The following is a 12750-nucleotide window of genomic DNA, read 5'->3' as shown; positions in this document are numbered from 1 at the left end:
CACACACATGCTCACACACAGGTGTGACTGCCATCCGCTTCTGCGGAAACAGGGCCCCCTGGTGGCCAGCTGCCATTTCGACCACAGGGGAGACCCGCCCACCAGCAGTGCAGGGACTGCTGGGTGCTGGCCGTGCTCCCAGGGGAGGCCGGGCCCGCTGCAGGCTGGCGGCTGCTTCCCAGGCGGGCCTGTCCTGCTCCGCGCCTCGCTTAGCCAGCCGAGCTCCCAGGGGGCCGAGGACGTGACCCCCAGGCCCGCGAGGCCCTCCCCAGTGCCCGGCGGCGCTCACCCCGGCGCCTGGCTTGGGCAATCACGTCGGCCGCACTCTTGCTCATCACTTTGGTGACATACAGGGGACAGTTGGCCTGCTTGGCGACAGTGACGGCACGGTACACGGCCTCAGCTTCCACCTGCGGACGGGGACGCTCAAGCTGCGAGAGGGCCCCGGGGCCTCCCGAGGGGTGTGGGCGCGAGGTGCCCACGATCACCCCAGGCCCAGGCTCGGGGCGCAGAGGGCTGGGAGGGGCCCAGGGTCGGGCCGACGCAGCTGTCCCCAGGGCCCAACCCGCCGCCTCTGCCCCGAGTCCTGGGCTTGGGGTGACTGCTGATCATGGGGTATGAACGGAGGGGGCAGGGCCACCCGTCCACGTCCCCCGGGTGAGGACAGCGTGACCGCAGCCCTGCCGGGGCCTTGGGGCCGGACACCCCATAGGAGGGCGGGCCTGGGCACCCAGCGGGCACAGTGCCTACCTCCTCGGGGCGGCTGAGCACATGGCCCTCAGGGCCGGCGATGCCAAGCTCCAGCAGCCGCTTCTGCTCCTGAGGGAACCGACGGCGCCATGTTCCAGCCGGGCCTGAGCCGGGCACGGCACGCACTGCCCAGGAGCCGCTGCGCCCCGAGCTGAGCCCTGGGCCCCCCGAGACGCCCCAATCCCCAACCACAGAGCTCAGATGGAAGAGAGGCTGCAGCGCCCTGGACCACAGATGAAGGGCCAGGCTTGGGGGGCGGAGGGGCTTGCCGAGGTCACAGGTCCTAGCCGACATGGCCAGGACGAGTCCCCGGCCTTGCCCGCCACGCTGAGTGCACTGGGCGCCGCACGGCCGTGGGTGGTGGCGTCCCGTGCAGCGTGCGTGTCTACGCACGTGTGCCATGGCGTCCCACTCACGTCAGGACGCACAGACGCCAGGCTCTGGGGTGTAGAATGGGGGGAAGCGAGGCCCGCGACCTCATAACGAGACCCCAGCACAGGCGGGGCGCCCCCGCACGCCTGCCCAGCCCTGCATGCTGCACTTGACCGCACCCTCCTGGCCGCGTGGCCGGGCCGGGGGCTGAATCGGAGGCACATGCAGCACTGCTGGCCTAAGGCCGAATAAAGGGATGAGGCGCCAACTCCCCACCTGGCCCCCCAAGTGTCACCACCTTCCTCCTGGACCTTCGGTGGGGCAAGGCCAGCCCGCCCAGGGACGTGGTCTGCGGGCTGGACTGCAGGGTCAGGGAGGCGCCCTCTGTGTGTGACCCCCCCACAGGCCACAGGACCTGAGCCCCCAGTGGCCCGCAGGCTCAGGGCTGTGGGCGTCAGGCAGAGGGGGCCCCGAAGGCACGAGGAGGAAAGGTGGGGGCACAGGCACCCCACCTCACAGCCCCAGGGCCGAGGGGAAGGCCATGGGCTTGGCGTTCCCCAGGGCCGTGCAGGCCGTGGCTGAAGGACAGGCCACTGACCCCATTGTGTGCTGTGGCCAGAAGGCAGACAAGGGTCCAGTTCCCACAGGGCCGCAATCTGCGGGGGCAGGGGGTGCTGGGGCCCCGCCACAGTGACATTCTGGTTGGGGAACTTTTGAGAAGTGATGGTCATGGGTGGTTTGTGACGAGAGGAGGCCCCCAGGCTCCCCCGACGCCCCACTGGCTACACCGCCACCCACAGACGCGCTTGCTCTCCACCCCCCCCGGGTTTGCGGGTGAAGTGCTCGCCTCTGGCGTCCCGGGGCCCCTCGGCCCGCCCCCTCGGCCCGCACCTCCTCCACGATGTCCCCGTTCTCTGCGTGCACTTGGGCCACGGCTCCCAGGTCCCGGACGATGCTGAAGACCTCATACATCTGGGCGGAGGGGCGCATGCCGTGTGGGTGGTCTCTCCCACAGCAGCCCGAGCAGTCCCCGCGTGCTCCCTGCCCGCACCTTACCTGGCCGTCGGTGCACTGGCACCTGTCTTTGTACGCCATGAAGACCAGGAAGGAGTTCACGCCTGCGGGGGTGGTGGGCGGGGGTCAGACGCTCAGCTTCGTGGAGCCTCCACTGCTCCCCCATCTCCAGAGGGGCCAGGCCGGGCCGCATCTCCCGTGGCCCAGCAGCCCTTGGCCCTGACCCATAAATGCTCCCCAACAAGCCGCAAGGAGGCCGGGGTCAGCCCAGGCCCAGTCCAGTCCCCCTCACCCGCCCTTCCTGCTCTGGGACCCGGGAGCAGACGCAGGTGAGAGCCCCTCCCCCCACTAACGCCCAACTTCCGTCAAATCCATGAAGCTCTGCTGAGCGCCCCGCTTCAGGAATCGTTCGAAGGAAGCGTGACCCCTGCTGCCGGCCTGGACCGTTGAGCACAGCAGGAGCCGAAGGTTTTAACCTTCTCCTTCCGGAAGGACCTGAAGATGCCAGAACATGTGGCGCTTCCCTTTCACCCACGGCCAAGAGAAGGGCACCGCGGCGACAGCTGTGACCGCCGTGTCCTCTGTAGGGAGGACGGTTACAGGCCACGTCCCCAGACGCAGGGGCAGACGGCCCCTTCAGAGGTAGGTCAGACCCCAAAGGGCTCTAGTCCCACTTCCTCTGCCCCCGGCCACCTGCACTGGACGCAGACGAACACGGGGCCAGCACGGCCGGGTGCCGCCCCTGTCCCCCGAGACCAGGGAACTTGGCTCCTGCTGCCCCTTGGCCTGCCGCTGCTCACCCTTGTCCCTGACCAGGGCCTCCAGCTCCTCCCTGATGCTCTCGTGCCAGCGGGGGACGTCCACGTGCAGGGAGTAGTCGCAGCAGGCCCCGCTGTCCGCTCGCTCCCGCCACTGCTCGAAGGCTGCCAGCAGGCTCACACCCGCGTCAGGGCACACGTGGTCCACTGCAGGGGTAGGGCGGTCAGCCGGGCTGCCAAGCCCAGGCGCTGGGAATCACCTCGGCCTCCCACGGGGACTGGTTTCGTGTCCCCGAGAGGTCAGAAAGCACATTTGAGATAAGCAGAGCACAGGCCGTGGCACCTTAGCTCGGCACTCCTGTCCAGAGGCCTCTCCAGCCCCGGCTGCCCGGCCTCCCTCTGGGCAGAGAGAAAGGTCTGGCTCAAGCCACCCCACTCCCTGACGGACACGTCACACCCCAAGGGGCATGAGCGGCAGCTAAAGGCCTTGACCTCCAACACAGGTCTCCAGCTGAGGGAGGCGCACCTTGGCAGAGGGCGCCACTGTCCTGCTGTTGGACAGTGTGTGGGGTGGCCCCCTCGCGCCTCGCCAAGCACACCCCTGGAACACCGCCACCCTGGGGAAACCGGGCCTGCATGTGCCACTGAGCTGTCACCACCGCCCGCCCACGCCGACCTCACGTCTGAGGTCCAAACATTGCTCATGCCCTCTCCCGGCTGAGAGGAAGAACTCGGAGGGGCGGCCCACAGGAAGGCACACTGCTCCCCGGGGTCCCTGGACCACGCTGTGCCTCCCTCCAGCACCCCTCACGCGGGGTCCCCCTGCTTCCTCAGTCCAGATTGGGAAGCCTGGCAGGGCCCCATGGGAGCAGGTGCCCGTCCCACCCTGCGGGCCGTTCACGGCTCCAGCCTGGGGCCGGCAGGTGGAGGAAGCAGATGGCTCAACAGAGGCCTCTCTCCCCTCACGGCTCTGTGACGTCTCAGCACCGGCATGAGCAGATGACATTAACCACAAAGGTGTCCTGGTTGGCCAGAGCCACCAGTGACCAGCATAAGCAATGTCCTGAGATGACCAGTCTCCTGAGACAAACCGAAAGATGGCCCGTTGTGGGTTTTGCACTTTGCGGTTAAGTAAACCAAACCGCGCCATGATTGGGGCACTGGCTAAATGTCACCTATGAGGCTCTGCATCCAGGTGGCAGCAGTGACAGCATTTCCTGAGCACAGACTGTGCGCCAGGCACACAGCTGATGTGCACAAGCTAGCCGAACCCTCCGGCCCCCTGGGAGGGCACTCTCCCCTACCCTAGTCAGGAACCTCGCCTTCTAGAAGTCGACTCCGTCACCACATGGCTAGGACCGGGTACAGCCAGGGCTCAACCAGGCTGTGAGATCAGGTCCGCACCGGATGCTCCGGGCTGACGGAGGCGAGGCCGAGGCCGAGAGGAGGGGCTGGCGGGCGGCCCCTGTGTCTCATCCAGGTTCCTGCGCTTACCGCCAGCGAGTGCTCCCCACCATCTGCCGAGTGGGGCGTCTCCTCGGGGCTTTGAGGGGAGCTCGTGGGCTGAAGCCTGTTGGGCTGCTGTCGGGCCTGGCACGGAGCCAGCACTACTCAAATGCTAACACTGGTGGCTGCTGACAGGGTAACGGTATTTCGTCACCTCTTCTTCTAAAAACACAGCTTCCACCTTCAACTCCTCTCGACACAGGCAGGGACCGTCTGCAAACCAAGCTTCAGAGGTGGGAGGTTCAGGGGCAAATGCGCCTGACCTTTCAGGTGACATGACTCCTCTACTGGCCAAAACAGTCCTTTGCCAGCTGCTGGCTTCCCAGGAAATAATAAAGAACTGGGCACACATCCACTGGCTCCCCCGGGAATCCCAGGGGCATCCAGAGCTGGCCAAGGCAGAATGACTCGGAATGAGAAACGGGGTGACAAAGGGAGAGGCTCCGGGATTTCTCAGATTGAGGTAGAATTCAGAGGAAACAGGGCCAGTAAACTCCACTATGCCACACACTGGCTGGAGGACCCAGGTGGGGACACTCACGTATCATGGTGGTACCTCCCGCGAGGGCTGCCTTGGTGCCTTGACAGAAGTCATCAGCCGGGGTCATGCCCAGGACAGGCATCTGCAGCCTAGTGTGGACGTCCACTCCCCCGGGCAGAACCATCAGGCCGTGGGCGTCGATCGTCCTGATGTCCCCAGGGACGACGAGGTTCTCTCCGATTTGCCTGAAAGCAGCACGGAGATCCTGCCGGTCGGGAAGCCCGGAGGGGAGCCCGAGCAGGCCCCCACGATGTGGCCGACCGGGGAGGCACGCGTGCGGGTCCCTGTGCCTGAGCCCGAGGGCCGCGTGGCCGAGGCGTCACTGGGCCCCTGGGGACCACCCTGCGAAGTGGCTCGAGGTGGTCAGCGTGCAGGCCCCATGCCTCACGACTGCACCTCTAGTGTCCATGGAGGGGTGCACTGCCCCTCACTGACCGGCTGCAGCTGCTTGGCACAGCCCAGCAGACACGCTCGTAGGTGCGGCCAGTAAGTATTTCTTAAGTCCCTGCCGTGAGCCTCGAGTCGTTCTGAAGCCGCGGTGACACAAGGCACGTGGCAAGGTTCCGCCACTGCTGGAGGCCTGGCGAGCGCCGTGTCCAGCGCACTGCCCGGTGACGTGTGCTCAGCGTGCTCGCTCGGGGCCGTGTGGCGACTCTGGCGGAACTTACTTTATGAGGCCGTCTTCCACGTACACGTCGGCATAAAAGGACTGGTCGTCATTCACCACCTTCCCGCCCTTGATCACAAGGCGGTCACTCTGTTGGGAACAGAAAAATGGCCGGTCTTCTCTAAGCCGAGTTACCCAGCATCTTCACCCATGCCTCCTGCTCACTCTGGGTTTACGGCTGGGACATCCGGGCACAGGCTGCACACGACAAACCCAACACAAAAGCCAGCAGCACTCGCTGTCCCTGGGGACCGGGCAAAGGCAGCTGTGGATGGACGCAGCCCTACTCCACTCCTAAGGGCCCTCCCCACAAGGCCCAGCCCCCAGCCCCACAGAGCACAGCCCCTAAGCCCCCCAAAGCACAGCCCCGCAGCCCCCCAAAGTACAGCCCCCGGACCCCCAAAGCACAGCGCCCAAGCCCCCAAAGCACAGCCCCCCAATGCACAGCCACCAGCCTCCCAAAGTACATTCCCCAAGCTTCCCAAAGCACAGCCCCCAAAGCACAGCCTCCAGCCCCGCAAAGCACAGCCCCCCAAAGTGCAGTCCCCAGATCTCCAAAGCACAGCCCTCCAGTCCTCCCAAAGCAGTCTCCCAGCTCCCCAGCCATCCAAAGCGCAGCCCCCAGCCCCCCACTGGCTAGCAGACTGCTCTGCCAAAGGCACAGGGATGAACAGGGGAACTGGCTTCTCACTTTGTCAAGGAAAACCCAATGTTGGTGAGTGTCGCCGTGAAATGTGTCATATTTACACTTTCGAGTTTATCACTGAACTTCAGGCCCAGGCCGAGGGGGGAGGTGAGCCAAGTCCACCTCGGCGTCTAGGACTGGAAGTCTGCCCTTCTCTTCCAGCCCACGAGGGGGCTCCCTATGGCTCAGAGGGAGCTGCCCCCCGAGACATCACACAGGAAGCCATCACAAACTGTGACAAATGCAAGGACTCATGGAGGCAGGGGAGGAGGTGTGGCTGCTTCAGGGCCAGAGAAGGGCCTGTCTGAGGGGCTGGTGCTGGAGCTGACAAACCCCGGGACAGCGAAGCCCGAGTCAGGAAAGAGCTTGAGGTAACACAGGCGAGAGCATCAGGGGCCTGGAACCTTCCGAGGGGAGGGGTGAGAGGCCAGGCAGGGGCAGGGGTGGGACATGCTGGGCTTGCTTGGGGGGGAGTCAGTGGGCCGCCACGAGGGGCCTTCAGCACCGTCTGACGGACATTTGAGCGGCCACGTGGGGTCTGGACAGAACACTGACCGTGCTGTCCGGTGATGGAAACCAAGTCATCACCCCCTGGGCAGCTTCCCAGGTTGTACAGGTGAGATGAGGGGCCTTGGCCAGGACTAGCAGGCTGGTGGGGAGGGACCCTAGGGGGCCTGGGAGCCTGGCGGCAGGGGCGAGGGGCCGGGATGGCATTGGGGCGGCCACACGTCCTGGTGCTGCCTGGAGGTACCCCAAGTGGGTGAACGAAGCATCAGGGGTTGAGGCCAGCTCTCCGTGGGTCACCCCCACAGCATAGAGCTGGGGCACAGGGCCCAGGCTGACCCAATGCTCAGCAGCTATAAACCCTTCTAAGCGCCCCGTCAAATGTCGGGAAGTAGAGGGGGTGGGCAGAAAGTGGGGTGTCGTGTGGTGGCGTCAGGGGTGATGGTCTGACCTCGGGGAGAATAATGGAGAGAAACACGGGAAAGAAAGGCAGAGTGCGGAAGGGTGCAGACGGGGTGCAGGGGGCACGTTTCCTCCCTCCTCTCGTTTGTGCCTCAAGGCTCCCCACGACTCGGCCAGCCGAGAATGACAGTGGCCACCAGCAGCCTGATGCCAAAGAGCCAGGCCACGTTGGGCGGTTGGCAAGAACTATGAGAGGCCACGAGATGGTCACTTATGAGCCTCATTGCGTTATCCTCTGCTCTTACGGACGCACACCTGCTGGGGCTGAATTCTCGGGACCCGGTCGACTAAAGGTGAAACCGCCACCCTGGTCTACAAAGGGCTGACAAACCGGCCCGGCCCAAGGCAGCACCTGACCTGTCCTCATACAGCCGGGAGCTGAGAATGGTTTCCAAGTCATACCAGTTCAAAAACATAAAGAAAAAAGAATATTTCATGCCCCATAAAAATAATATGAAATCCAAGTTTCAGTGTCCACAGCTAAAGTTTTACTGCCTGTGACCACTCTCCTGGCAGGCCGGAGTCATGCCACAGGACCCTAGGGCCCCCAAAGCTGGAGATACCTACTTTCTGGCCCATCGACAGAAGTGGCTCTAGCCCCAGCCCTGAGGGGCACGTCACAGTCGTCTACTCCGCCCAGCCTCTGCAGCCCCTGACGCACCCCGCACCCCTTCTTCAAATCCGTCTGAGGAAAGCCCCCCAGAGAGGAAGACTCCAGGCAGGAAGACTTGTCCCCTGCGTCCCCTCCCCCCCGCCCTCCACACACAGTTTTCAGGCATCTAAACTCAGACTCCGGGAACTTTCCAGGCTTTGGAACGGAGAGGGACATGTGGCTGGGACAGAGTGCCATGATCCCCACCAGGAGGGCAGCTCCCCTAAACCAGCTGCCTTAGTGTGACATAGTCCGGGGATGGGATCTTCCTGCCACTCCCGTCCGCGCCCTGCCCGCGGGGTGAGGGGTTTCCTGCGACAGGCCAGATCAGACCCCTGCCTGTACTGGAGGGGAGGGTCTCCTTCCTTCTCGAGTGTCTCAGGAAGTGAGCCGGCAACCCCACGGACCCCCCCATCCTCCTCACGGACCCCACCGCCCTCCCACCGAGGCCAAATTCAGAGTTGGGTCTGAGGCCCTGCGGCCCCATCACCTTCCAGCTGGTGCCCAGGCGCGCGCCCGCCTCTCTCCATCCCTCCCCCACCCCCTCCCACCGCGGGCTCCCGGCGCCAGGAAGGGCGGCTTTGTCTCCTGGCAGCGCGGGGTGGACGGTCTGACATCTCACACCGGTGCGTGTGGCTGTTGGGGGGTCCTCTCCCGAGGGCTGGGGCTGCTGGGGAGCCCGCTCCGCAAACAGCTAGCTCGCCTCCCCGGGGTCTGCGAACCCCGGATCCATGGAGGGGTCCTGGGCTGAGCGGCCAGGGCTGAGTCGCTTTGTCTCAGAACAAGAGCTCCGGGCGCCGCCGAGGCCAGGCGGGCGGTGCCAACAAAGGGCCCCCTCAGTCCGCGGCCCGCTGCCCCCCAGGCGGAGTCCGAGACCGGCTCCGCTGCCTCACAGCCCGGCCACCGCCGAGAGGGAGGCGCATCTGCGCCCTAGGGAGGAGGGCCCGCCCCCGCCGTCCCCGGGCCCAGAGGGGGTCCCGGGAAGCCGGTAGGGCCCGGGGCCTGTGCGCCGGGCTCCGTGTGGGGGGTCGGCGCGGCGCTCGCGGGGACACCCAGTCTCCGGCGGCGCGGGAGGGGCCTGTGCCTGGACAGGGGCATGCTCAGGGGCTGGATCCGGAGGGCAGGGGGCCGGTGCGGGACAGGGGGGCAGGCCCCGCCGGGCGGTGGGCAGGGTCCCGGGGCTGAGCGGGGTGGGCGCGGGGCTCACCGTGATTCGGGGGATGCTCTTCTTGCCCTGGAAGGACATCCTCCTCCTCGGGCGGCCCGTGCGGCCTAGCTCGGGCGGGTCGGGCCTGGGAGTCTAAGGCAGGGGCCGCAGGGGCCGCACGAGCCAGGTGGGGGACGCGCAGAGCCCGACGTGGTCGTGGGGGCGCCGGGCGTTCGAGTGAGGTTGTGCCAGGCCGTTTGGCTCGCTTTCCAGGCCCGCCCTCGGCCAGGCCCCGCCCCCGCCCCGCCCCGGCCCCGCCCCCGCCCGGCGGCTGCTTATTTGCATTCAAGCCCCGCCCCCGCCAAGCTCAGTCTCTCGCCCCTCCCCACCCGCCCCACCCCTCGCGGTGGACGCGTTGGGTTCGGAGGAGAGGGTTGCAATCGGTCTTGGCCAGAGTGTGTGCGAAGTCTGCGCCCGGGGAAGGAGTGGGAGAGGTCAGGCAAAGTCGCCAGGCCGGCTAAAGACCCAATGCCAACCCCCTGGTGATCCCAGGAACCCAAGTATGAAACCCAATGTCGAATGCAGGCCCAGGCGCTCCGGGAGCCAGACTCTGTCAGGAAGGTGTCTCCTGCCAAAGCCTAGGTCCTTTGAGGGTGGCCTGGGCCGGGTCGCGCACTGCCCCCAGGGCCCCATGGTGGAGACACCTCCCCGCAAGTTTGCTCCACGGGCAGCCCGCGCACGAAGCTTGAGGCAGGAGAGAAGGTGGAGAGACACACACAGAGATAGAAAGAGACAGCGAGCCCGACAGAGACACAGAGAAAGAGACAGCTGCCCAGAGCCCAGGACGGACCAGAGACCCAGGACCTGGGCGGGAGAGGCCAAAACCAGGGGTGGAGGGCGGCTGAAGGGGGCAGAATGTAGGATAGAGAAGCCCCAGGCCCAGACTCAACCGAACAGGTAGGGAGGCCCTGCTGTGAGCCCTCGTGTCCCCTCGGAGGAGTTCGGGGGGCTTGGAAAGAGGATCCCAGCCCACGCCCCAACTGCCTCCCAACACGAGTGTGTGACGTCTTGAGGAGTCCAGGGCCGGCGTCCTCTCGTACTGGCCCCGTCACCCGCAGCCTCCACGCTGTGGCCACTACCTGCTGTGGGCCGTGGGTCTCCCAGCGGTCTCCGCCTGGTTCACGAGGTCCCTCCGGGTCGCCTAGTGGCCCGCTGTAGGGCTCTCCAGCCCGAGGGCCCCTGCGGCCACCGCCCAGAGCATCTTGCTGTAGCATCTTGTTCTCAAAGGCGTCCTCCACACAGCTGAAGACCCCACCGAGCTCGGGCCGGGACCGGGGGCTGCCTGCGCCCGGCGTCCCCAGGCACACGGGCAGAGGCTCCTCGGACTCCTGTGGCAGGTGTGCGGCCATGGTGGGAATAGGCAAGAGGCGGTGGGTCCCTAAGTCTCCTGCGGCGGGATCTGGGCGCTGGACCGGTTTGCCTGGGGCCTTGCGCTCTCTCCGCCCCTGCCTCGCAGCCCACCGGTCAGCCTCGCGGGCAAAGCGCGGAGCTGGCGCTGTCCACGCAGCGAGTGCTGAATGCACCGGTCCGTCCTGGCAAAGCACAGCTGCTCGCCCGGGGCGCGCGCGTCCGGACCTCTCGCTCAATCCACTGGAAGGGCGAGCGAGGCGCACGCACAGCAGAAACCAGTCTATCCAGAGGCTCTGACTGGAAATGAGTCAGGGGTGCAGGGACACGCTCACGTGAGCTGCCCCTGGCCACCCGTAAAGCCGAGTTCAAGGTATTGGGTGAGACGAAGCAGGGGGACTCAGCTCGCCCAGGGTCACAGGGTGATGCTGTCATTTGTGGAGCCCTGCAGATTGATTTTTAAGGAAAAGATGGCCCAGCCTTTTCACTGTTACCACAGCCCACATTCCGAAGCCTAAGTTTGGGCAGTGAGAGGCACTGCAGAATGCGGGAGTCCCCGAGTGCCCTGCCTGGCGTGAGCATGTCCGCAGTTAAACCAGGCGCTCTCCCGCCACTCCTCTCTCCCGCCCCTCCTCCCTCCTCCGGTTTCCACTCCCCAAAGCGATCGGTGAACCGCCCTTTACTCACCTGTGTGGGACGGTCCCCAACGCTAGTCTGCGCCAAGTGTTCTCATTCATTCGCAGAAATTCTTCCTCTTGTCTAAATCATTTGAGTTCTGTCTTCTGGTTCTCATCTGACAAATGGCTGCGGGAGGAGGCCTCCCTGATGGCTGACCTACGCAGGTTCTCCTGGGTGCCCCTGACTGCAGAGCCTGTGGTCCAGGCGATTCTCCACAATTTACGATGAGGCTGCAGGTGAGATGCCCGTTGCCCTCCCCCGTGGGCACAAGGCCCAGGTCCCCTTCCTGGTGTGGAGGGGGCGCTGTCATTCAGAGTGTGACAGAAGTGGCTAACATAGCCAGACTTTAATGCCTCATAAGGAGGAAAACATTGATTTTCTAAGATTTATAACAATTTTTTATTAAAACTGCACAATAAGTTACAAATGAGTAAAAATTCTGATATATATCATAGGAATCACAATACAAAAATATGTGTAAAATTTTGTTGTCGACCACCATACAAACCTATTTCAGGCCTGTGAAGACTGTTCAGCACTGGACAGAATACCCCATGTTTAGAGTGTGGTTACTGAGTGTTTTCAGGGAATGCGAATACCAGCTGGCACATCACTGTGAGGAAACAAGTCCCAACTCGTTTTTGCATAAATTTACAATAAAGCTTTTAGAAAATATACAGTAAACAAATATATGATTTGATACATATATGTACAACCTGATTTCCTGAGCCTTAATTTAAGTCTGTCACTGTGTTAAAACACACAGCCCACCTTAAGGTTTCAATGACGGGGGGACGGTAATGCAGGTCAACGTGATGACACCTGACACCCACCCCCGGCACACCCTCCTTCCTGACTCCCAGGGCTGCTGTTCACAAGCCGGGTAAGGCACGCGGGATGTCCTGAAGGCTGGGGTTCACGCGGGCAGAGCACTTGAAACAAGAGCAGCAGTCCCTCGGCGGCTGGCACTCCAGGTCACGGCGACAAGGTGTACACACACCCGTGTCATCAAGGAGGCTGCGAGGCACACGGACACTTAGACAGAGGAGACACTGCGCTGCTGTGGGGTCGTGACACGGGGTGGCGCATTGACAGGCGTGGAGAGTTGATAACTGTTACACTGTCCACACGTCCGGGTCTCGGGTGCACAGCAAGGCTCCTGGCAACATTTCCGGGTCCCTCCTCTCGCTCCATGAGGAGAGATGCACTTACACACAGAAATCCCTGTTTGGACAGCCCACCAGTTCTGAATAAAAGGTATACTCTGAGATTTAGAAAATGCACCTTATTTAAAATACTTGAATTCTTCAGATGCTCACTGGTCCAGCAAGAATCACTGACAAATGCTCATATTTGCCTGTTTCTTTTTTTGTTTGTTTTTTTTTGTCAAAAATCCCACTCCAGCACTGTTGAATTTTGTAATCAGATGAAGAAAAGGTGCCTATGACACAATAACGTCTAAAGAAACAATGGGTATGGCAATTAAGCACTTGTTTTCAGGAACACGACAGGGAGGCAAATGCAGTGCGCTGCTTGCGATATTACTTAAAATATTCGTTGAGCCAGTTTCCCTCTCCTATGTACGCACTTTTTACATAGAAACGACT

General features: G+C 63.4%; 1 protein-coding gene across 3 annotated transcripts in view; it reads right to left on the bottom strand.

Annotated features, from left to right (window-relative positions):
- Nucleotides 1-9333, bottom strand: part of DPYSL4 (dihydropyrimidinase like 4) — a 14416-nt gene extending 5083 nt beyond the window's left edge. For 2 of the 3 annotated variants that reach the window (XM_011372579.2, XM_023538050.1), the window contains exons 1-8: nucleotides 9119-9333; nucleotides 5610-5698; nucleotides 4942-5126; nucleotides 2937-3101; nucleotides 2179-2240; nucleotides 2014-2094; nucleotides 751-819; nucleotides 290-410 (exon numbers count right to left, since the gene is read on the bottom strand). In XM_011372579.2, coding sequence (XP_011370881.1) covers nucleotides 290-410; nucleotides 751-819; nucleotides 2014-2094; nucleotides 2179-2240; nucleotides 2937-3101; nucleotides 4942-5126; nucleotides 5610-5698; nucleotides 9119-9157 — 811 coding nt within the window. In that variant the 5' untranslated portion in view covers nucleotides 9158-9333. The remainder of the gene's footprint in view (nucleotides 1-289; nucleotides 411-750; nucleotides 820-2013; nucleotides 2095-2178; nucleotides 2241-2936; nucleotides 3102-4941; nucleotides 5127-5609; nucleotides 5699-9118) is intronic. The other variant, XM_023538051.1, reaches the window with a different exon arrangement.
- Between the last annotated feature and the right edge of the window lie 3417 nt (nucleotides 9334-12750).

The sequence above is a fragment of the Pteropus vampyrus genome, unplaced genomic scaffold, assembly GCF_000151845.1.
Source record: "Pteropus vampyrus isolate Shadow unplaced genomic scaffold, Pvam_2.0 Scaffold211, whole genome shotgun sequence".
In the NCBI taxonomy this organism is placed as follows: domain Eukaryota; kingdom Metazoa; phylum Chordata; class Mammalia; order Chiroptera; family Pteropodidae; genus Pteropus; species Pteropus vampyrus.
Note: the sequence above shows the minus strand (reverse complement) of the source record. Positions and strands in the feature narration are given on the sequence as shown.